Genomic DNA, 25,774 nt, shown 5'->3' on the forward strand with positions numbered 1-25,774 from the left:
AAAATAAGTTTTCCAAATCTTTTTTTCTTAAATTTAAGTGAGAGGAGGAAAGTAAGAGTTCCACATGCACCCTGACCTGATCCACCCGGCAACCCTCAACTGGGGCCATGTTCACAACCCAGCGGTTTTTAGCTTAAGATGGAGGGTGTAGGGAGCCATCCTCAGTCCGGGGCTGATGAGTTCAAACCAATCAAGCCATGGCTGTGGGGTAGGGGTGAGAGAGAGAGAGAAGGGGGAGCAGGGGAGAAGCAGATGGTCACTACTCCCATGTGCTGACTGGGAACTGAACCCAGGACTTCCACATGCCAGGTTGATATTCAACCACTGAGCCAACTGGTCAAGGCCTCTTTTCCAAATCTTTTGGTCTTGAGAGCCTCTTATTGCTTCTTCATTTTTGTGATTGCCATGTTTTATTTTTTAAGTGTTTCATCCAACAAATATTCACTGAGCACCTAATATGTACAAGACCGCCTGACCTGTGGTGGCGCAGTGGATAAAGCGTCGACCTGGAAATGCTGAGGTCGCCTGTTGGAAACCCTGGGCTTGCCTGGTCAAGGCACATATGGGAGTTGATGCTTCCAGCTCCTCCCCCTTCTCTCTCACTGTCTCTCTCTCCTCTCTCTCTCTCTCTTTCTCCTCTCTAAAAATGAATAAATAAAAAAAAAAAATTAAAAAAAAAAAATATGTACAAGACCATGTTCTAGGTGCTAGAGTTACACATGTGAAACAAAACTACATCATTGCCTGACCAGTGGTGGCGCAGCGGATGAAGCATCAAGCTGGAATGCTGAGGTTACCAGCTTGAGCAAGAAGTCACTGGCTCAACTTGGGCTCAAGGTCTGGTCTGATCCCCAGTCAAAGCACATGCAAGAACAATCAATGCACAACTAAAGTGAAGCAACTATGAGTTGATGTTTCTCACTTTCTCAAAAAAGAAAAAAACTATACCCTCATAAAGCCTACATCAAAGTGGGACAGAAATGCAACAAACAAGTAAATTTTACAGTATATTAGGTGATAACTGAAATGGTTGCAAGGAATGAGCAGAGAACATTTTTAAATGAGGCTCTTTTAGTCTCTGATAATTACAAAATCTGAAGTCTTTGGTGGTCTCTGTATATTGTGCATTGCTTCAACTAACAGAGCAGGCTGTTTCATTGTTTATCTTTGTGAGCTATTTGGTTGGCCTAAATTTTCAACATTAGGACCTCATTAAAGGTTCTCCATTTTAATAACTAATATCCTTGTTTTTATAATTTATTGGAACACAGCCAGGCTCATTCCTTTCCACATTGAGGCTGCTTTCCCACTACAGCAGCAAGAGTTGACATGACAGACTGTATGGCTCACATACCCTAAAATATTCACTATCTGGCTGTTTACAGAAAACTTTTGCTGTCCTCTGAGCTACACAGAGATATACACAGGAACTAAAAACTAAACTGCAATGGGCACTAACATATAATGCTGGAGCAAATGAATAGTTACAACCTTAATAAAAATACCGTTTCATTCAGTAACTAATTCTGATAAATAAGCCTAAGGAAATAATCAGAGGTACAGATTTGTGTACTAGGCTATTTCTTGCTACTATTTCTTGTCCATAATCATAAGCAAAACATAAACAAAACAACCAACTACCCTCAACCCTAAGACCTTGTCAATCTATTTATTTCTCTTATCCAATAAATATCCTTCTAGAAGAGGGAACAGTAACTCACTATACAAACATACTCCCCATTTCTTTCACTTTCAACCTACTACGTTTGACCTTCTATGTCCTGCCCTACCTTGCTCTAGTAATATGTCCACTAAGATTACTAATGGCCAAGTTGTAAACTGCATGGCAATAAATATTATCTTTTGTTTTTTTTTAATTTTTTTATTTATTTATGTGAGCAAACAAGGAAGGGGGAAAGAGAGACAGGAACATCAATCTGTTTCTGTATGTGCCCTGACCAGGAATCAAACTGTCAACCTCTGTGCTTCAGGATGATACTCCAACCAACTGAGCTATCTGGCCAGGGCTGAATGGCAATAATAGCTTTTAACCATAAAGATAAGTTATTAAAACAGTACCATTACAACTCTACAAAATTTTAAACATAACTACTACTTATTATTACATTATATAGCTTTCTCCAGTTAAGTAAACAAATTATCATTACAAAAAGATAAGGCATTTTATTCCAATATTTCTATTCATCACGATGAAAATAAACTAAAATAACACGTGGCTTTATAAAAATAAATTTTTATTAAAAGCAGTAGAGTCTGAGCAGGAGACAGTACAAAGAGTGTAAACAATGTAAACATCACTACATTCAGCTCAGCCTGATTGTATGCTGAAAGACAATTCTAACTATTGTGCCCTTACTAGCAAGATACATTTGATTCTACTATACACAGAAAACACATTCTAATTCAATTAGTAAAAGTATTTTATCGAAGTCGGTCCCATCGCCAAATACTGGCATCATCACAAACAGCTATAAGAATGCTGCTATCCCTGCTAAAACTGGTTTGTCGAATAGCAGCACTACATTTCTGATGAGTCAGTGTTGTACATCTAGAGAGAAAACAGGACAAGTTAAATATCATAGATAGATAATATTGTCAGTATCTAACTTAAAGCAATGAATTAGAAAATGAATAGATGTTCCAAATCATACAGAAAGCGTTTGAAACCAAAATATACTTCACTAAGACCTCAATCTTGAATTTCATAAAATTTGGTTATCAATTAAAGAGGCACCAAATAATATATAAAAAGAAGTAATAACTTGTTGTCAAGGTACTTATAAAAAAACAATCATTAAGACTAAAAAATATTTTAAAATACTCAGAGACGTGTAAATGGCACAAATGACTTGAAAATGTCGTTTCAAGTATAAATTACCTCCTCTATTTTTGGCATAACATTATAAATATGAAGGCAGAAATGATAAATAAAACTTTCCAAATACTTACTTTGCTTTATGAGGATCTTCTACTTCTAAATCCCAAACATAAAGTTTGCCAACTTGATTACCCAATGCAAGCATCTGTATAAATATATTTTTAAAAACACCAAATTATTAAAATACTTTAAAAGATTTCAAGCAATGCTAAAACATCTTTCATATTTTTGAAAAACCTCAGCTCTAGCCTCTAGTTAAGCTCTTGATTACTTCTTTGTACCTTATATTTCTGATTTGAAAGTGGGGATATGAGCAACTAACACTTCACAGAGGTGTCTTGAATAAATTAAGAAGGCATGCTCTAGTTTACACTATACACACGTACTCTTTATTCTGCCTTAAAGAAATGGAGCAAAAGCTACAGAAAGCTCTTTCAAAAGCTTTCTTGTGAATTGCTCAGATTATTCATTACCACAAAATCCTAACACTAAATTTCTTTAAAATTTTAGATAACTAGTATTTTGTCTCTATCTCCAATGTTGGGTTTTTTTGAACTTTTTCTGAGAAAAAGCCACATAAAAATAACTTATCACCAAAACATGAGATGTGAAAAACACCTAACTGCCACCACTGCCACCTGTCAATTTCATTTATAAAAACCAATGCAGATGGTGTTCAGAGCCACAAGGATAGAATAAATATCAAAGGCCAAAGCAATAATACAGAACATCAAGGTATAGATTCTTAAAGGAAACAGTGCAGATGCACAACAGAGAAAACTAAAATTAACATAGGTTTAAGTCAAATAATTTCAAAATGTAAAAATGTTTCTACCTTTTGCCAGAAATCCATAGAAAATCTCATGTACCAAATGTCACACTGGCTGTAATCAAATCGCCCAAGAATAGTCACATTAGACTCACTGGGCTTAATTTTATCTATATCATCTTCCATTTTGCCAGGTTTCCAGCACACAATGGCGTTTTCACAAGACTTTAAAAAAGAGAGATGAAAGAAATATTACTTGTAGAACTGAATTTTAAGTATTGAAACAAAGCCTTTTCTCTATATAATAATTTTAGAATCAACAGCTCATAGAACCTGGTTATCTATCCATTAAGTATAGTGACATACATTCATTTATATTTATATTTATATAAATATGTGCACATTTGAGGACAAGAAGTCTATCAACAGATTTTAACAATAAAAAAGTATCACACTGGAGACAATTCATTTTGGAAGTCACAATTTCTCTTCCCTACCAAACTAAATTCAGCTCTAGATACTTTAGTATCCAGAGACTTCAAGTCTACCTTATAGCTAAGGTAAAATTTACAAATACTGTATGAGAATGCATGGTTCTTCAATAAGGCTCCTGCTTATTCCCAACTGCTGATTTCAGTGCTAACCCCATGTGGTTCCCTTTACCTGGTTAACTATGAATCCTTTATCCCCAGTGTTTGTGCAACATGGTAGGTACTCAACAGATGTCATATGAAAGCTAATGAATTCATAGAAAGGGCCTTAGAGATCAGATTATATACAAGGCATAAAAGCAGTTTAGTGTTAAGACACTGATATGGGGATGCGATTGAAACAGGCCAAGTTATAACTTCCCTTATCCTCTAACTTTGAATCTTTCCACACATTTTATTTAAGCAGCAAGTGGTAAAGAATAAATGGGAGAAAATTTGCAAAATAGTGGGCATTATTCAGATCACTGTGTAGGTCCATGGTTTGCCAGTTAAGGGACATCTTGCAATGTCTCTGGCCTCTACTGAATACAGGCCAGAGATGCTGCTGAACACCTTACAGTGAACCTCAAGAGCAGCCAGGGCTGAAAATTCCAGGTGTCTGTGAAGAGTGGCTGGTATGTTTCACAGGCCACCCTGTGGTGTTAACTGGCACTTAAAACAGTTTAACAGCAGGGCCAAAGGTAAGATTAGGGAGGGAACAACACAATTTTTTTTTCTCTGCCTTTTTTATTTTATGTAAAATCCTAGGGCTGTATGTTTACAAGTTCTTTGAAGTATCTTAGATATCACCTAGTCTGATGACTCTTAACTAAGCGCACAATGAGCTGATAGCCTGCAGTTTTCTCAACTCATCTTGGCCCCAGCCCTACTCAGTCAGAATCTCTGAGATTTGGATTCTCTGCGATAAAAGGAAGAAGCAGAAGTGTAAAATAGATGTTCAAGTGCTTCTAACTGACTAATGGTAAAAGATCCTAGTAATCCCATCATGGAGAATTAAAGCAAAGGGAAATAAAAAGAATTTATCCATACTAATGGCTGCACTCGAAATAACTTAAAAGATCTTTTCAAAATTACATTCCTAGGTCCTTGTACCAGATTTAGAATCTGTGGGGTAAGGTCTAGGAATCTATTTTTTACAATGTTCTCCCAATGATTCTGATCCAGAGCCAGATTTGAGACCACCCATATAATAGTTCATTCATTTCAGCTTCCCAGGAATCCTTTCCTATATTTGATTAAGTTCTAAGAGCAAAAACTTTACAGTTTACTTGCAAAATAACAGAAGATATATTTTTCTCTATTTGTCCCACTAAGTACAACTTGAAAGTATGAAAGGAAGAGAGGAAGCAAACTGATTAGGAATCCTGGGACATGCAGGAAATTGAATTGCCTGGTTTTCTTTTCCCTCATTTATGTATCTCCGGCTAGATGTTGGGAAAGTCAGCAATTTAACAACTCTAATGGGTGAAGACAAACACAGAAATAACAACAACAAAATAACCCAACCTCTCACCCCCAAAGTTCTGCTCTCTACAAGAGACCAGGAAATGGCAACCTAGCAAGAGAGAAATTTTTCAGACAAATGTTCTACTATAGCCAAATACTATAGAAAAAACTATGGACCTGCCCCCATATGAACCAGCAAAGGCCTGTGGGGAAACGCTTCTCAGGTGGTAACTAAGCATCTCAGTATGTAATAACCTGATTCCCTCTGCCCTTTATGGTAATAAGGTGACCCCTCCTTCTCTCTGTCTGGAGTGGTATTAGAGGAAGCCAAGAAGAGACACCTACCCCCTGCAGTGTCAGGTGGAACCGACCTGAGCAGCAGTAATGATTCCTGTCAGTCTCTTCAGCTAGGGTAGTGCCACCTGAGGTGCAGTGGAAAGCCTGAACTCCCTCCCAGCAGTACTAAAACACCATCACCAAGTCAACAAGAGTAGGGAACAGGAACTTCCCTCGCTACTTGCCAGTTATGAGGCAGCACTCCCCTTCCCCAGCTGAAAATTTATCAGAGGAAGCCTGCTATAGGAGATCTAAATAAGATCCAGAGTTCAGAATGTCATACCAAAAAACATAATAATCTCAACTTCAATGAGAAAACAGATGCCAACAAAAGATGGCATAAATGTTAGCTCAAAGATTTTAAAGCAGCCATCATAAAAATGCTTCGCCTGACCAGTTGGTGGTGCAGTGGATGGAGTGACAGCCTGGGAAGCAGAGAACCCAGCTTCCAGGCCCCATGGTCACCGGCTCAAGAGCAGGCTGATCTGGCTTGAGCACAGGATCGCTGGATGGAGCGTGTGATCATGGACATGACCCCCATGGTTGCTGGCTTGTGCAAGAGGTCATCCACTCTGCTGGAGTCACCCCCCCCACACACACCCCTACAGTCAAGGCACATAATGGAAAACAATTAACAACTAAGGTGCTACAACCAAGAATTGATGCTTTTCATCTCTCGCCCTTCCTGTCTGTCTTCCAGTTTCACCCCCCTCTCTGGCTTAATAATAAATAAATAAATAAATAAATAAACAAACAAATAAATTAAGAAATGCAACACAAAATCCTATATATAGTGACTATACCTAGAGCAGCGGTTCTCAACCTGTGGGTCGGCGACCCCGACGGGGGTAGAACGACCAAAACACAGGGGCCGCCTAAAGCCATCAGAAATACATATTTTATTTAAAAATGTACTGTATAATAATAAATATGTATTTTCCGATGGCTTTAGGCGACCCTATGTTTTGGTGGTTCGACCCCTGCCGGGGTTGCGACTCACAGGTTGAGAACCGCTGACCTAGAGGGAATGAAGGGGGAAATGAGGGTGTTCTCAGACTATGAAAAACTAAGATAATTTGTCACCAGCAGACCTACCCTAAAAGAATGTCTACAGGAAGTCTTATGAACAGAAAGGAAATGATAAAAGAAGGGATCTGCAGTTGGGAATCCGCATATTCAGAAGACCAACTGTAGTTATACAGAGTTCTGACTGTGTGGGGGGCCAGAATCCTTTACCACCATATTGTTCAATGTGTATAACTTATACATCATATATAGAGTAACATCTAGCCCATACACCAAAAAAATCTATACAAAGAAATATATTCAAAAATACTATAAGCAAATCAAAATGAATTTCTAAACTATGTTCATATAACCTATAGGAAGTTAGCAGAAAAAATTCCAGAAAATAAAACATGAAAATAAATTAAATGGCAGACATCTTATAATAATTGATATGTTAAGGCTCAAATATAAATGGTCTAAAAATACCAACTAAAAGTTTGACAGCGTGGGTTTAAAAAAATGACCCAAATATATGCCACCTACAAGAAAAAACTCACTTCAGATATAATATGTAGATTAAAAGTAAAAAGTTAGAGCCTGACCAGGCGGTGGCGCAGTGGATAGTGTTGGAGTGGGAGGCAGAGGACCCAGGTTTAAGACCCTGAGGTTGCCAGCTTGAGCGCGGGCTCATCTGGTTTGAGCAATAGCCCACCAGCTTGAACCCAAGGTCACTGGCTCAAGCAAGGGGTTACTCTGCTGAAGGCCCGCGGTCAAGGCACATATGAGAAAGCAATCAATGAACAACTAAGGTGTTGCAACGTGCAATGAAAAACTAATGATTGATGCTTCTCATCTCTCTCTGTTTCTGTCTGTCCCTGTCTATCCCTCTCTCTGACTCACTCTGTGTCTGTAAATAAATAAATAAATAAAAGAATCTTAAAAAAGGATATACCATGCAAAAAATCAAAGAGAAGGAAAAATGACTAAGTTACAACCAGATAAAGGAAAATTCAAAACAAAAATTACTACAGACAGAGATGGATAAAGGGTCAAGCCACCAACACATGGCAATGGTAAGTGTATAGCACCAACCAAAAGAGCTGCAAGAAATTGTAGAACTGAAAGGGGAAAATCCACAATTATAGCTGGAGACTTCAATATCCATCTCTCAATAATAAAACAAGTAGAAAAATAAACAAAGATATAAACAAATACATCTACACCATCAGCCAAAAGGATCTAAGTGATATTTACAAAACATTCCACCCAACAGAATACATTCTTTTCAAGCTCCCATGAAACACACCCAAAATAGGATAAAACAAATCTCAAAAAATTGTAATAAAATCACCTCACCTGGTGGCGCAGTGGATAAAGCATCGACCTGGAATGCTGAGATTGCCGGTTCAAAACCCCGGGCTCACCCAGTCAAGGCACGTATGAGAATCAACTACGTACTATAAATTGATGCTTCCTGCTCCTCCACCCCCATCTCTCTCTCTCTCTAAAATCAATACATCATTAAAAACAAACAAACAAAAAAAAAAACACCCAAAAAGCTAGACTGTGGTGGCACAGTGTATAAAACATCAACCTGAAATGCTGAGGCCGCCTGTTTGAAACCCTGGGCTTATCAGTCAAAGCACATATGGGAAGCAACTAAAGAACAGCTAAAGTGAAGCAACTATAAGTTGATACTTCTTGCTCCCTGCCCTCACTTGTAAAATAAATAAATCGGCCCTGGCTGGTTGGTTCAGTGGTTAGAGCGTCAGCCTGGCGTGCAGAAGTCCCGGGTTCGATTCCCGGCCAGGGCACACAGGAGAAGCACCCATCTGCTTCTCCACCCCTCCCCCTCTTCTTCCTCTCTGTCTCTCTCTTCCCCTCCCGCAGCCGAGGCTCCATTGGAGTAAAGATGGCCCGGGCGCTGGGGATGGCTCCTTGGCCTCTGCCCCAAGCACTAGAGTGGCTCTGGTCGCAACAGAGCGACGCCCCGGAGGGGCAGAGCGTCGCCCCCGGTGGGCGTGCCGGGTGGATCCCGGTCGGGCGCATGCCGGAGTCTGTCTGACTGTCTCTCCCCGTTTCCAGCTTCAGAAAAATACAAAAAAAAAATACAAAAAAAAAAAAAAAAAAGTAAAATCAATAAATCAAACCTTGTTTAAAAATTATAAAAAATCAAAATCATAAAGAGTATGTTCTGGCAATAGAATCGAGGTAGAAATCAAAGCCTTTGCCAGGTAGCTCAGTTGGTCAAAGTGTGGGAGTGTGGGTTCAATCCCCAGTCGGGGCACATATAAAAATTAACAAATAAATGCATAAATAAGTGGAACAAATTGATGTACTGCTCTCTCTGAAATCAATCAGTTAAGTAAAATTTTTTAAAAGTCTCAAATGAATAACCTAAGAAAGGCCTCAAGTCACCAATCTAAGATCCCTAAAGAAACTAGTAGCCTGACTGGTGGTGGCACAGTGGATATAGTGTTGACCTGGGATGCTGAGGTTGCCAGTTTGAAACCCCAGGCTCACCTGGTGAACGTGCACACAAAAAGCAACTACTACAAGCTAATGCTTCCCACTCCCCCCTTTCTCTCTCTTCTCAATAAATAAAATCTTAAAAAAAAAAAAAAGAAACTAGTAAAAGAATAAAATATACCCACAGCAAACAGAAGAAAAGAAACGAGCCTTTCTTTCTGCAAAATGCTGGCAGGACTGACAAAAAGAAGACATACATTACCAATTTCAGGAATGAAACGCAGGCTATTCACTAAAAACCTCGTGGATAACAAAAGTACAATAAAGGAATACTACAAACAACCCCATACACATATTTTACACTAAATGGGATGGACCAATTCCTCAAACAGCAAAGACTACCACAACTCACCAATATGAAATAGTTGATTTGAGTAGACCTTTAACTATTAAAGAAATTAAATTTTTTATTTTAAAATTCCCCCTCAAGCCTGACCAGGCAGTGGCGCAGTGGCTAGAGCGTCGGACTGTGATGCGGAGGACCCAGGTTCAAAACCCCAGAGGTCGCCAGCTTGAGCGCGGGCTCATCTGGTTTGAGCAAGGCTCACCAGCTTGGACCCAGGGTCACTGGCTCGAGCAAGGGGTTACTTGGTCTGCTGTAGCCCCACGGTCAAGGCACATATGAGAAAGCAATCAATGAACAACTAAGGTGTCTCAACGAAAAACTAATGATTGATGCTTCTCATCTCTCTCCGTTCCTGTCTGTCTGTCCCTATCTATCCTCTTTCTGAGATAGACTCTCTCTCTGTCTCTGTAAAAAAAAAGAAAAGAAAAAGAAAAAAAATTCCCCCTCAAAATATTCTAGGCCCAGATGATTTAACTGGAGAATTAAATCAAAGAACTGACAGCAATTCCATATATCTCTTCAAGAAAATAGGAGGGCAGACTCCCAACTTCAGATCAGTATCATACCTTATGAATACAGGCACAAAAATCTTTAACAAAATATTAGCAGAGAATTCAGCAACTTCTAAAAGAATTATACAGCATGACCAAATAAATGTATTCCAGAAATACAAGGCTATATCAATAATCAATGACCAAGCAACGCAACCTACTACATTAATAGGCTATTAAACAAAATTTAACACCCATTCATAATAAACCTCAAAAAAATTAGGAAGCCTGATCAGGAGGTGGCGCAGCGGATAGAGCATCCGACTGGGACGCAGAAGACGCAGGTTCAAAACCTGAGGTCACCAGCTTGAACGTGGGTTCACCAGCGTGAGCCATGGGATCACTGGCTTGAGTGTGGGATCCTAGATATGACCCCATGGTCACTGGCTTGAGCCCAAAGGTCTCTGGCTTGAGCAAGGAGTCACTCACTCTGCTGGAGCCCCCGGGGGTCAAGGCACATATGAGAAAGCAATTAATGAACAACTAAGGTGGTGCAATGAAGAATTGATGTTTCTCATCTCTCTCCCTTCCTGTCTGTCCCTATTCTGTCCCTCTCTCATGCAAAAAAAAAAAAAGGAAAAGTGGGCAATTCTCAACTTGATAAGAATATCTACAAAAAACATAGCTAATATGCATACTTGTAAAAAACTAAAATATTTTCCCCCTTAATATCAGAAATAGGTCAAGGATGCTCTGAACACTGCTAATCAACACAGTATAGGAAGTTTGCCAGTGTAATAGTCAAGAAAAGGAAATATAAAGCATCCACATCACAAAGAAAGCTATAAAACTGTCCTTATTTGCAGTCGACAAGATGGTCTATGTAGAAAATCCCAAGTAATTAATAAAAAGCACTCCTAGAGTAACATCTGATAGGTTACAGGATTCAAGCAAGATTAATATGCAAAAATCAACTATTTCTACATACTAGCAATGAACACACAGATATTAGAAATACCAATTGTATTCACTCAAAAAAAAGTGAAATATTAAGATCTAAATCTAATAAAGCAGATACAGAACTTGTATGCTAAAAACCACAAAATGCTAGTCATAAAAATCAAAGACCTAAATAAATGGAGATACCATATTCATGGATTAGAAGACTAACCAGAGTAAAGATAGTAATTTGCCACCAAGCTGACATAAATTTAACACATATCTGAGGAAAATCCTCCCTCCCCCCAAAATAATGCCTGTAAGACTTTTTTATAAATGTAGACAAGATTATTCTAGTTTATATGAAAAGGCAAAGTAACTAGAATAACTAAAATAATTTTGAAAAAGAATATAAAATGGAAGAAATCATTGTACCTATTCTAAGACTTACTACAGAGCTAGAGTAACCAAAAGTTTGTATGTAGCAGTGGTGGAGTACTGGAATGGAAAAGAAAAATGAGAAACAGCCTCACACAAGTAGGGCCAAATAATTTCTGACAACGGTGCAAAAGCAATTCAAAAGAAAAAGAATAATCTTTCAATAAATGGTACCAAAACAATTGACTGACTATATGCAAAAATAAACTACCTAAAACCTCATACAAAAATTAACTTTAAATGGATCATATATTTAATATAAAACACAGTATAAGACTTTTTGAAGAAAGCACAGGAGATAATCTTTAGGATCTATGGGCTTGGTAAAGCGAATTTAAACATCAAAAGCATGATCCATAAAAATTTTCTTTTAAAAAATAAATTGAACTTAAGCAAAATTAGAAACATTTGCTCTGAAAAGACCTTGTTAAGAAGATGAAAAGCTACAGAGTGGAAGAAAATATTTGCACACTATATATCTGACACAGGATTCATATTTAGAATATATTAAGAATTCTCAAATCTCAACAGTAAAAATAAAAAAAAACCAATCCAATTAGAAAATGAGCAAAAGATATGAAGAGACATCATAGGAAAGGATATATGGATGGTAAATAAGCACATGAAAGATGTTCAACATCACTAGCCATCAGGGAAATGCAAATTAAGACCACGATGAGATATCACTACACACCTATCAGAACAGCTAAAATAAAAAATAGTGACAATACCAAATGCCGGCGAAGATTCCGAGACACTCGATCTCTCCTACATTTCTGGTGGGAATGTAAAATGGCACGGCCACTCTGGAAAATAGTTTGGCAGTTTCTTAAAAAACTAAACAAACTTAACCATGACCCAGCAATTGCCCTTCTAGGCATTTATCCCAGAGAAATGAAACTTAAGTAAGTCCACACAAAACCTGTACACGATTGTTTATTAGCAGCTTTATTTGTAATAGCCCCAATCTGGAAAGGACCAAAATATCCAACAATAGATGGATGACTAAATAAACTGATGCATCCCATACCATGGAATACTACTAAGCAATAAAAAGGGAAAGTACTGATACACACACGTGGATGGCATTATGAGTGAAAAAAGCCAATCGTAAAAGGCCCCCACACTGTAACATTCTTGAAATGACAAAATCACGTGATAAAATGACACACACACATTGTACAATATCAATTTCCTATATCTGATATTGTATTGTTATGTAACCATTGGGGGAAACTGGGTGACGGGCAATTTGGGGCCTCTCTGTACTGTATTTAAGCTTCTTGTGAATCTAATTTCAAGATCAAAAGTTTTTTTAAAAAGGTAAAACTATCTACAAGGTCAAGAAAAAAATAAATCAGGCTCTGCCCAAGAAAACGTGAAATGCCCTGAAATCCACACAAGAAAAGAAACTGGATAGCAATTTCTCCAAAATTGACAATCCTAAATGTTCAAGATGACATCACCAACAACTTCTCTAAATTATCAGCAAAAAAATATATAAATATATATAAATCAACATGCTAGAAGAGGGGTTGGCAAACTACAGCCCATGAGCCAACTCCAGCTGTTTCTATATGTAAGTTTAACTGAAATGGACACAAACAAAATAAAGCTACTACTGGCTTTAGATATTGGTTATTTAACAATAACACTGGAAATCACCATATCTTACAAATTAACATTTTTTTTATTGAAACACAAATGATAATTCATCGGGATGTTTTATGCCTATAACAAGTTTGCAAACCTATCAAAGTATCTTAAGACTTAAAAATAAAAACAAAATAAAAAAAACCAAAAACTTCCCATCTGCCATCCAATTAACCAAACTGCATTAAAAAACCGTACTCCCTAAAAAGATCCATCTCACACAAACAATGGAAGTACAGCTTAACAGCAGTTACCATACCTTGGAAAGTATCAAATCACCTAACCATCGCACACAATCAACATAATTCCTATGTATGTCTCTGGTAGAAAAGTCAGGAAAGTGAATTTTCTGAGAAATAAATGGCCTGAAATGGAAATGTCAAAAGTTAAGAGAAAAAAGTATAGTAGATTCACACTAATTTTTATTTTTGGATTTATAAAACTTTGAAAAATAAAATATGACTATTGGTTTGTTTGGGGTTTTTTTGTTCCTAGAAAAACTGAATACCTTCTTGTCCAACTATGAATAGCTAAAGTCTTATGCCATTTTTGTTTCATTATTTTTTTTCATTATCGGCTCTCAATTCAATTTTGTATTTCTCCTATGAAATTTCATTTATAAAAATTGCAGTTTCCTACCTTACTATACTATATATAGGCCAGATTTAACTAATTCTGGCTAGCCTAACCAATAATAAGCAAAAACATCTGATTACAGAGCTGAAAGTTTTTCATAGAAAATACAAAGCTACATCTTCAAGCCTTTAAAATATTAAGTCTATGAAAGTCAACACATCAGGGTTATTTCAAAAGATAGTCATTTTTCTAGGAACAATGACACATCATTCCAAAGGCTGCTAAAGAGATTACATGTGAGTTTGCCTTGAGCAAAAATTTCTGAAAATGGTACCTGATAGGAATCTGACACTAGCTAGAGTTTTCCTGCATTTAGGAGTAAAATACGGTGCCATTTTTTTCCTTAAAAATGATTCTGTGAAGACCATAAACTAGAAGTTGCTACCAACTCTGCAGTTAATTAAAAGTATACCTAACGTTTCTAATTTAGAATGATTCACTTTGTGTACTAAAATAACTGTGTAGAAGTTTGATATGCCATGAATTAGTTATGTCTTGGGCAAATCACACCTACTCTCTACTTTTCTCACATATGCAAAAAGGATGTCAGGTTGGCCTGACTGGTGTTGACTTGGGATGCTGAATCCCAGGTGAGAAACCCCTAAGGTTGCCGGCTTGAGCGTGAGATCATCAAAATGATCCCATAATTGCTGACTTGAGCCCCAAATCGCTAGCTTGAGCAAGGGGTCATTGGCGTGGCTGGACACCCCTCCCCCACCTTGTGATGGCATGCATGAGAAACAATCAGTGAACAACTGATGATGCAACTACAAGTCAGTGCTTCTCATCTCCCTTTCTGTCTGTCTCTCTCTCATTCACTTAAAAAGGTCCTGGCACACAAGGGAAGCAACCATATGCTTCTCTACCTCTCTCCCTTCTCTTCCCCATACACTAAGCATATGAAGATAGCTTGGTGGGTCTGAGCCTATCAGCCTCAGGCGCTAAAAATAGCTCGGTACTTGAGTATGGCCCCAGATGGGGTTACTGGGTGGTGGATCCTGGACAAGGCACATGTAGGGGACTATCTCCTCTCTTCCCCTCTTCTCATTTAATTAAAAAAAAAAAGGAGGGTGTTGGGCTGAATCTTTTCTAATATTCCTTCCAATACAAATTCTGGGATCACTATTAAAATATTAATGATCTGATATAAATTCTTAACTCTGCTATAATTATGTTAATCGCTTTTAAATCAAATATACATTATTAATCCTTTGGATAAACCTCTCAAGGAGAGAGGAGTGACCAGCATAACTCACTGTTATTATCTATAAACTATGAAATATAATTTCTATGTATTCCAGAGCTACTAAAAATATAAAAACATAAATTTAGCACTGTACTAGCTCTTAGTGTTTTAAAATATAAATCTGAAAGTTGTACTAATCCTTCGAGGCCACTGAGGTTTGAAGAATGTGTGTTGAAACATTTAGTGATAGGTACGAATTTAACTAACTATTATTATTAGTCTGGCTTGATAAGCATAAAATAAATTCTAGCTCTTTGCTGAAAATAAGTGCAAATAAAGTTAACATACAGAGACATAAAGAAAGAACTGAGGCATTTCAATTATACTGAGAAAACTACAGGGTTCCCACCTCTTAGTCCCAAAGGAGCAAGGCTCCACTTTGTAATTTTCTCTATTTAATGAAATGAGTAGCAATTAGGAGGAAGCATTATATTATTAACATGAATTAAAGCTAGGAACCCTATTTAAATGACAAGATTTACTATCTTGAATTAAAATTTGCACTGTTGACTAATTATGCCAGTAACATTTTTCTGAAGGGTCCTTTGCTCTATTCCACAGTAAGTTTATGAGGCTTAAAATTTTTATAAATGAAAAGCCCCACCATATGCATGCCTAAATAAAAATAAGTGAAATGTGCTACTAAGTTAGTGAAAACACGATTAAAGGGAATTTTGGAAAATGAACCACAAATACACTGGATTAAATATAATAAATGACTTCCGGTAGGTGGAGGAGGGTGTGGGGGTTGTTGATGGATGCAGATTAATTTAGGGTGGGGAACACACAATACTTTACAGATGATGTGCTGTAGAATTGTGCACCTAAAACCTGTATAATTTTATTAACCAGTGTCACCCCCAGAAATTCAATAAAAGGAAAATAAATAAATAAATAGCCTCCACTGAAAGTAATTTTTATGGTATACAAAGTTTTTAAAGAGGGGCTTCTAAACTTAGTGTTAGGAACTTATACAACAATTTTGAAAAAGTAAAACTCATCTTTTCAACAGCATGATATATATACTTGTTTTATATGCCACAAACGTTACCTGTTAGTTTTATTTGGGTTATAATCATAAGATTCCTTAATTGCATTAATCATTCTCTTTGAATTAATCCTCCAAAGTTTAAGAGAGTGATCCATACCACAGGACATTATTTTTTCACCCAAAAGATCATAATCCTGTATGTAAAACAAAAAAGCTTAAATTAAATATTTTTCCAAATTATACTATTCAGTTTTCACCTAATGCACAGCATTGTAAAAATTGTATATTTCAAACCACCCACACTAACATTTTGAGTTTCACTTACCCATGTTGAAAATAACCTTTAAAATATTTCCTTTGCTTGATTTTGAAGGTAAATTAAATGCTGAGATATGACAAATACCTGAATAGTTGTATTGCTTTTGTCTAACCCTAATAATGCAATGAAACTGACCTAATAAAGCAATGAAAATATATGTGAAGCTACCATGAGTCCTTAGACAACTGATACTTTATCTGTAAACCTAAGTCAAAAACTTTAGTCATATTGGTCTTAGCGCTCCCTTTTGAAATACATTTTTTAAATGTCTTAAAAAGAAAATAAGTTTATAAAGTTTATCACTTGCTGTTTACTATTGTTAATTGGCACCTAACAAATGATCTATTGTAACAACCTTATTCCACCTTACCTCATGATTGAGACACTAGCACAAAGATGCTATTTAATTTAGCGCGAGGTTCATGAGTTAATAAAAATCTCACATATCAATCCTTCTAATAGTGAACTACCATATTATAGAGAAGAAATACAGACTGTTATCTGTTTTCATTTTAAGAAACCAGAATAGAGAATACTTAAGAAACTTTCCTGCCTGACCAGGCGGTGGCGCAGTGGATAGAGCGTTGGACTGGGATGCGGAAGGACCCAGGTTCGAGACCCCAAGGTTGCCAGCTTGAGCGCGGGCTCATCTAGCTTGAGCAAAAAGTTCACTAGCATGGACCCAAGGTCACTGGCTTGAGCAAGGGGTTACTCAGTCTGCTGAAGGCCCGCGGTCAAGGCACATATGAGAAAGTAATCAATGAACAACTAAGGTGTCACAACGAAAAACTGATGATCGATGCTTCTCATCTCTCTCCGTTCCTGTCTATCTGTCCCTATCTATCCCTCTATCTGACTCTCTCTGTCCCTGTAAAAAAAATAAAATAAAATAAAAAATAAAAAGAAAAAAAGAAAAAAAAAGAAACTTTCCTTACTAACCTAGTAAGTAAAGTATATGTTAATCCAACTCTGAATTAATCATGAGCACTGTTTTATAAGAGTCTAAGAGCTCTAGGTTTGGTATTTAATGAATTCACAAATCTAGATGTTGCTACTTTTCCTAATTACCTTATAATAGTCAACTATTAAAGCCAGTAGCTCTAAATTAGAATTCTTAATAAATAGTATTCTTGGCTTTTTCACACATAAAACCAAAAGGAGAATGCTACTGCAAGTCCTAGAAACTCCAAGTTGGCAGAGTATCTTAAGGTTTTCACAAAATCATACCAGCTGCAACTATAGGAGTATTTAGTAACTCCAATTAAAATGCTATATGCTTTAAAATATGCCCCTTTACATAGCTTAACGAAAAAGAACTGAATAGCTGTAAAACAATTAGATAACCTACAAATAAAACATAAATAAAGCTACAAAATGTAAAAATCTGAAACCAAACTGAAAACATTTATTATCTTCACGCTGTGGACAGATTGGTTGGCTAGAGCATCACCTTAACACATCAAGTTTGCAGGTTCGATCCCCTTTGGGGCACATGCATGAATCAACCAATGAATGCATGAATGGGTAGAAAAACAAATCAATGTTTCTCTCTCTCTCTCTAGACTCAATAAATAAAATTTAAAAGTAAATAAGTAAAAACACGTATCATCATAAGAGACCATATGGCTCTGGCTGAGTAGCTCAGGTGGTTCGAGCATCCTCACAATACACCAAGGTTGCTTGTCTGAAACCCAGTCAGGGCGTATACAAGTCAGCCAATGAATGTGTAAGTAAGTGGAACAACAAATCCATGTTTCTCTCTCTCTCTCTCTCTCTCAAATCAATCAATCAATCAATAGTTATATAAAGAATCAACCTATGAATGCATAAATCAATGGTGGAAGAAATGGATGTTTCTCTCGCTCCCCTTTCCTCTCTGAAATGAGTAAATATAAAAAAATAAAATTGTAAATGTAACAACATACCCTTAAAAAGTTATCTAAAACTCAGTTTAAGTACAATAAAACACTTTCTAAAAATAACATATTTCAAGTGCAAATAAAAGACAGTTTCTTAATTGCTAACTAGGTTTTTCCCTTTATTTTAAAGAGAAAAAAAAACATCAATCTGTTCCATTTCTACTGCTCACAAAAATCAGGGGATATTTAATCGCTTCATATTCATTTTGAAATACCCCCTAATTTTTGTGAGCAGTATATTTATGCATTTATTGGCTGCTTCTTGTATGTGCCCTGACTAGGGATTGAACCCGTAACTTTGGAGTATCAGGATGACACTCTAAGCAACTGAGCTACCTGGCTAGGCCATGGCTAACTAGTTTACCCTTTAATACCAAGAAACGGCAAAACAAATGTTAAGTTGGTGAGTTTAGATCAATAAAGGAAACAGAAAAAACAAGTTCATAGTATTCTTTCATGAGATCCAGGCACTGGTACAAACCAATGCTTGTGAACAAGTAAAACATAAAGAGCCCTACTTGCTTTATTTCTTCACCTGTAACATAAAAACCCTGCATATCACATGTAAATGAAATGACTGCCTGTCAGGCTATATGGGGAAAAAAACACATGCTTTCTCGTAAGGAAAGAGTACCAGGCAGATTGCTCATAGTTATGTCCACCTGGAAGTCACTGCCCTGCAGCTTTCAACTTACAGCGCTTAGAACTTCATCTCTGTGCCCTTCGACACCTCCAAATATTGCCACCAGAGTGTCCGTTTGGATATTCCATAGTCGTAAAGCATGATCTAGTACAGACAAAAAAACTAAGATGAATTTTTTATCACTCATTTACTGTGGATGTTCAAAACCTCTTTAAAGAAATAAAAATTACAAGTTTGGACTTATTCAAAGTAAAGAATAGATCCGTATCACTTCTATATTTACGTCACAAACAGATTTGCCTAGGTATAGTACAAACTTTTTTTTGGTATTTTTTCTGAAGTGAGAAACAGGGACACAGAGAGACAGACTTCCACTTGTGCTGAACCGGGATCCACTTGGCCAGCCCACCAGGAGGCAATGCTTTGCCCATCTGTGGCATTACTCCATTGCAACTGGAGCCATTCTAGCACCTGAAGTGGAAGCCATGGAGCCATCCTCAGCACCCAGGCCAACTTTGCTCTAATGGAGGCTTAGCTACAGGAGGGGAAGAGAAAGAAAGAAAGGAGAGGGAGAAGGGTAGAGAAACAGATGGGTGCCTCTCCTGCCTGCCCTGGCTGGGAATCAAATTGGGGACTTCCACACTACAGGCCGATGCCACTGAGCCAACCAGCCAGGGCTAGCACAAACTTTTAGGAAATAAAAATATTTATGATCTTAAAATTTTTTTTAACTTATTTACCCAATTTCCTTTAAATAATATCCTTTTTGATAAAGATATGTTTTGAGATAAGAAAATACAGCCTGACCAGATGGCGCAGTGGATAGAGTGTTGGACTGGGATGCAGAGGACCCAGGTTACAAACCCTGAGGTCTCAGGCTCAAGCGCAGGCACATCTGGCTTGAGTGTGGGGTCGCTGGCTTAAGCGTGGTATCATAGACATGACCCGATGGTTGCTGGTTTGAGCCTATGGTAGCTGGCTTGAGACCAAGGTCACTGACTTGAGCAAGGAGTCACTCACTCTGCTATAGCCCCCCCCCCCACCCTTGGTCAAGGCACATATAAGAAAGCAATCAATGAACAACTAAGGAGTCGCAACAAAGAACTGATGCTTCTTATCTCTCTCCCTTCCTGTTTGTCCCTCTGTCACAAAAAAACAACACAGGTCTTTGACATAATTCCACTGTATCCATTTATATGTGAAAGAGGAGTGAGCAGATTTAGAAGATTTCTACAGTAAAACCAATAATAAACCTACATATCTCGACATAATTTTACAGTATTACAGACCTTTTAAAAATTATAACTGTAATTCAAGCAATCTTTTTCCACTAAATATCAGCAACAAAATAATGTACAACAATATAAATGCCATGTAAAATGAACTATAACAATGTTCACACTGTACATGAATATTAACACACTACATTGATTACATGTACTTATTATTGTTTACAATGTACATACTATATTACACTAATACATTATGTTGGTATATAGTAGATTATTGTCATAAAAATGACTTGATTTTGCCTGACCAGGTGACGCAGTGGATAGAGCATTGTACTGGGATGCAGAAGACCCAGGTTCGGAACCCCGAGGTCACCAGCTTGAGTGCAGACTCATCTGTGCAGGCTCACTAGCTTGAGCATGAGGTCAGACTTGAGCGTGGAATTATAGCCATGACCCCATGGTTGCTGCCTTGAGCTCAAGGTCACTAGCGTCAGCTAGGGGTCACTCACTCTGCTGTTGCCCTGGCCCCCATCAAGGCACATTTGAGAAAGCAATCAATGGACAACTAAGATGCCAAAACAAAGAATTGATGTTTCTCATCTCTCCCTTCCTGTCTGTCTATCCCTATCTGACCCTCTCTAACTCTGTCTCTGTCCTAAATAAATAAATAGCCTGACCAGGAAGTGGCGCATTGAACAGAGCATCAGCCTATGATGCAGAGGACCCAGGTTCGAAACCCTGAGGTCACCAGCCTGAGCGTGGGGTCACTGGCTTGAACATGAAATCATAGACATGACCCAGTGGTCACTGTCTTAAGCCCAAAAGGTTGCTGGTTTGAGCAAAGGGTCACTGGCTCAGCTGCAGCACCCTGCCACTGCAACAAAGAATTGAGGCTTCTCATCTCTCTCCCTTCCTATTTGTCCCTCTCTCTCTCTCACCAAAAAAAAAACAAATGAAAAAAAACCTCTTTCTGACACAATGGGGGAAGAGCAGAGTTAAAAAGTTATGAATATTTAGAACAAGTAAGGCATTATGGCCTCTGTTACTTGTAAAAGAATACCTGAGCCCAACTACTGTTATAAAGAAAAAGCTATCAGTGCTTAGGTGTCAATTTCAAAAAAAAAAAAAAAAAAAAATACATCTATATATAAATAAATAGTTTTCCATAAGAGGTTTAATATGAGCAGATTGGGGGGGTATATATTTGACAAGAAAATAAATTTGATTATAATGTAGAAGTGAAAAAAGTAAGGACAATCAAGAACAGAATGTAGCAATTAAGAACGACTCATCATTTCAGAGCTGTCAGAAATGATTCAGAGGCCTGTCTGAACCAGAATAAAAGTATGCTGCTGATATAGGCATACAGAGCAAGGCAATGCTAAAAGAGGTATGGAAAATAAACCAAACAGCTTATGCAGAAGACAACTGCATTTTAAGGAATTCTATAGGGCATGATTATAAAATAAAAGCTTTCATATAAAAGGCAACATGGACTTTCAGATGCATTATTTCTTATTACATGACTGAACAGAGTAATAGTTGCACATGATTATAAAATAAAAGCTTTCATATAAAAGGCAACATGGACTTTCAGATGCATTATTTCTTATTACATGACTGTACAGAGTAATAGTTGCAAATCTTAACTCTTAAACATACAATTGATGGTGTGCCACTTAAAATTAATAAAATTTAAAATATACTTCAGCTGAGGATCAAGTTCTAGAACTATCATAATGCAATATGGTAAACAATAGTAATATAACTAATAGTACCAATTGTTTTACTTCTGTTTGATGTAACAGTACATTTCATGTTCCCTTTCCCCAATTCTTGATTTGGGGATGCTAATGTAGCCTGTGACAATTTCCTAACAAAACTTACTATTATAAATTCTTTTTTAAATTTGGCTTTTTTCCTTAGAACAGTTTGTCCCTTAAAATATAATCATTTCCCTTTCTTACCTTTACTCACTGACAGGAGAAGATTTGGATCTCTTGGGTGAAATTTCAGCTCATTGATTGCATTTCCATGGCCAACATAGTGCTACAATAAATTTAAAACATGACCTTTCATATAAAAATAAATTCTATTGTAAACTATTTGATCAGAATAAATTTTACTAAGAAAATACAAATTATTATTCAATATTCTTAATGGAAAACTAGTTTCACTTAAAAAAAAAAATGCTCTAGCCCTGCCAGATAGCTCCACTGGTTAGAGCATCAGCCCAAAGTGGAGGCTGCAGGTTCGATTCCCGGTCAATTGCTAAATGAGCACACACAGGAACAGCTCGGTGTGCCTGTCTCTCTCCCTCCCTTCTTCTCTGGCTAAAATCAATACATAAATAAGTAAATAAATTTTAAAAATGCTCTAAAGAAGGACAAACATATGGTGATGGAAAATGATTTGACTTTGGGTGATGGGCACACAACGCAATCAATAGTTCAAATGCTATAGGAATGTTTATCTAAAACTTATGCATTCTAATTGATGAATGTCGCCCATTAAATTTAATTTCTAAATTAAAAAAAAAGATGCCGAAGTCTCACCTGCGGTTAATTGGATTTGATTGGATTAGCAGGGGCAAGAGATTTGAAAGATTTTCGGGTGATTCTACTGCGCCCAAAGTGTTAAAAACTTCTATCATGATTTATAAAACTTAGCATCAACTTCCAAGGCTTCAAGTTTCAGTCCTCTACAAAATGCCCTTGCCTCTATACCGCTTAGGGTGTGCTGAAAAAGGGACACACTTTTCTTCTGTTCATTTAGAGCCTCTCGGAATAAGGCAAGACAGAAGAAAAAATAACATTGCAAATAATAAAAATATCCCGTTTATTCCTTAATTTGCATTATCCAAATGTAACAAAGTTCTCAAAAGACTTGTCTAAATGATGAAATAAGCAAAATACAAATCAAATTGGAAATTGTAGGCACTGATTCCTTTAGTTTTAAATTCAACATGACAAGTTTTCACAGCTGTGAATTCAAAAGAAATCAGATCTACAATATAACCAGAAAACCCACCTTTATGCACTGCATTGTTATGGGATTAATTATCCTAATAATGCCTCTAGATCCAGCCACAGCCAGCAGAGGATGGCTTGTATTGCTATCATAGGTCCATGCACAAGTGTAAAAGTTTTCATCAGCCTACAAAATGGTGGTTAAGAAAAGTAATGTTTTTTTGAAAAGTAAACATGTCAACAATTACAATACACTACATAGAAACCTCTAGAAGACTGCTTAAGCTTTTGACATAGAAGTTCCTATTTTTCTTTACCAAATTTAAATAATGAAGATTTTTAGGTCTAAAATCTATACCAAAGGATCAAACAAAACTAGTCCTTCCACTCAAGTTTGATTACTCTTTAGCTGTTTGCATACCTTAACTGTTTTGAAAGCAGCCAGATAATATGTAAATGATGGGCATGGTTGTGTCCAAATAACTTTACAAAAACAGCTGAATGACCCATTACCTCAATAAAAAAGGCAAAAACAAACAGAGAAGGCCAGGCCCAGAGGCTGTACCAAGCTTTCCTATCTAACTCTTTGGCTTTTTAAATAAATCTTCTTTATAAATCCCTGTTTTGCAGTATTTTCTTTGCTAAATGAACATGTGTATTTTTCCCTATAGGCTTTGTTGATAAAATACTTTTAGTATGACTTCCAATCCTAGCTTCAGATCAACTCAAGTTCATCAGTAATATAGCAGCAGGTTTTAGCTATTCATCACTTCTATTATTGGATTTCCAGTACTCCTCTCCAGACAACTGTATCACCTTCCCTTATGTCCACCCTACAACTGATTTCTAGGGACTAGAAAAACTAGACAATTAGATACCAGAAATCTCTTGGGTAGTTGTGAAGAAATAGCATTGGTTAAGGTAAGAACAATATAACTTTAGGGAACAAATTAATTTAGAAATGTTTTCCAGTGTATTTATTGAAAGTCAGTTCCTTTAGCCCAAAATAGTGAAAACTCAGGAAAGGATACATCAGCATCCACATAGGACTGCAATAGCCGGATTTCTCCTTGTGAGTGACATTCATATAAAGTAACCTAATGAAAACAAAATACATTTTATCTCAAATACAGACAGGCATACTTCTGCTTTTCAACATATTTTTGTGAGAACTGTAGCTATAAAAACCATTGTTTCAAAATAGCTCCTTTAAGGAAGCCATTATAAAGTCTAAGGCATTACATAATTTCCAGAATATATTAAATATTATAATACTAACCCCCCTTGTTTTCAAGTTAATTTTGACAGAGAACAGAATGCCAGCACTAAGATACAAAAAACAAATATAACTGAATAGTTATAGATGTGAACAAAAACCTCCTTCATCTTTGCATCCTTTCATGCTATGACCTTCGACCAACCTCACCGTTCTTATAGTAAGCATATAAAAGCCTTATAGTTAATGATTATCTGTGTTCCCTAAAATGTAACCGTAATACTTTTGTTAGTAATGTCCACTATGAACATCAAACTGATGACAGCACTGACCACCAGGAAGTATGATCCCTGGTACTGCTATATTCTTTGTCCCTTTGTCTTGTCAATCAATAGTACCTGAGTTATATTATAAAAACAATATAGAATCAGGAGTCTTTAGTGGAGAGTTTATACAAAACTACTGTGCAGTCTATCTACTTAGACATAATTGTTCCAAAGTAAATTACCCTATAATAAATTGTTATATTCTGTGGTTGTCCAGTGGTTAGAGCATTCACCTGGGGCATTGAGTTCCCAGGTTGGGCACGGGATCATCAATATGATCCCATGGTCTCTGGCTTGAGGCCAAAGGTCCCTGGCTCAGCTGGAGTGCCCTGCCCGCTGCCCCATCAAGGCACAGTCTGAGAAGCAATCAATGAATAATAAAATTGCAACAATTACGTGTTAATACTTCTCATCTCTCTCCTTTCCTATCTCTGTGTCTGTCTCTCCCTTTTGCACCCCCCCAAAAAGAAAAACCCTAGCCAGATGGCTCAGTGGATATAGCATCAGCCCTGTATGGGGATGTCCAGAGTTAGATCCCCAGTCAGAGCACATGAGAAGCGACCATCTTCTCTTCCCCTCCCTTTCCTCCTCTCACAGCCAGTGGTTCCACTGGTTTGAGAGACAGCCCCAGCCGCGGAGGATAGCTCAGCTGGTCCCAGCATCAGTCTCAGGCTCTGAGGATAGCTCAGCTAATTTGAGCACTGGCCCCAGACGGGAACATGGACCCCGGATAGGCGCATTTGGAACTCTTGTCCATTTCCTCTCCTCTCGCTTAAAAAAAACTCTGAACATACCAATCTATTTCTGGATTATTCTTCCTAACTCCTACTACAGTACTAATGAATACCCAGAATGTTACCGATTAAGACTCAGAGGAACATTTTTTCCCTGAAGTGATTTCAATTTAACAAACTCCTGAGATTTTCTAGGAA

The 25,774-nt window shown here is 37.2% G+C and overlaps 1 protein-coding gene across 2 annotated transcripts in view; it reads right to left on the minus strand.

Moving 5' to 3' along the window:
- Positions 1–2,253: 2,253 nt before the first annotated feature.
- The window catches only part of EED (embryonic ectoderm development), a 38,417-nt gene continuing 14,896 nt past the window's right edge, over positions 2,254–25,774 (minus strand). Inside the window, exons 4-13 of one of the 2 annotated variants that reach the window (XM_066248601.1) lie at positions 24,332–24,397; positions 23,362–23,487; positions 22,299–22,380; positions 19,152–19,243; positions 16,279–16,412; positions 13,605–13,710; positions 12,424–12,498; positions 3,735–3,893; positions 2,971–3,044; positions 2,254–2,569 (exon numbers count right to left, since the gene is read on the minus strand). In XM_066248601.1, coding sequence (XP_066104698.1) covers positions 2,443–2,569; positions 2,971–3,044; positions 3,735–3,893; positions 12,424–12,498; positions 13,605–13,710; positions 16,279–16,412; positions 19,152–19,243; positions 22,299–22,380; positions 23,362–23,487; positions 24,332–24,397 — 1,041 coding nt within the window. In that variant the 3' untranslated portion in view covers positions 2,254–2,442. The remainder of the gene's footprint in view (positions 2,570–2,970; positions 3,045–3,734; positions 3,894–12,423; positions 12,499–13,604; positions 13,711–16,278; positions 16,413–19,151; positions 19,244–22,298; positions 22,381–23,361; positions 23,488–24,331; positions 24,398–25,774) is intronic. The other variant, XM_066248613.1, reaches the window with a different exon arrangement.

Source organism: Saccopteryx bilineata, chromosome 1, assembly GCF_036850765.1.
Source record: "Saccopteryx bilineata isolate mSacBil1 chromosome 1, mSacBil1_pri_phased_curated, whole genome shotgun sequence".
Classification (NCBI taxonomy): Eukaryota; Metazoa; Chordata; class Mammalia; order Chiroptera; family Emballonuridae; genus Saccopteryx; species Saccopteryx bilineata.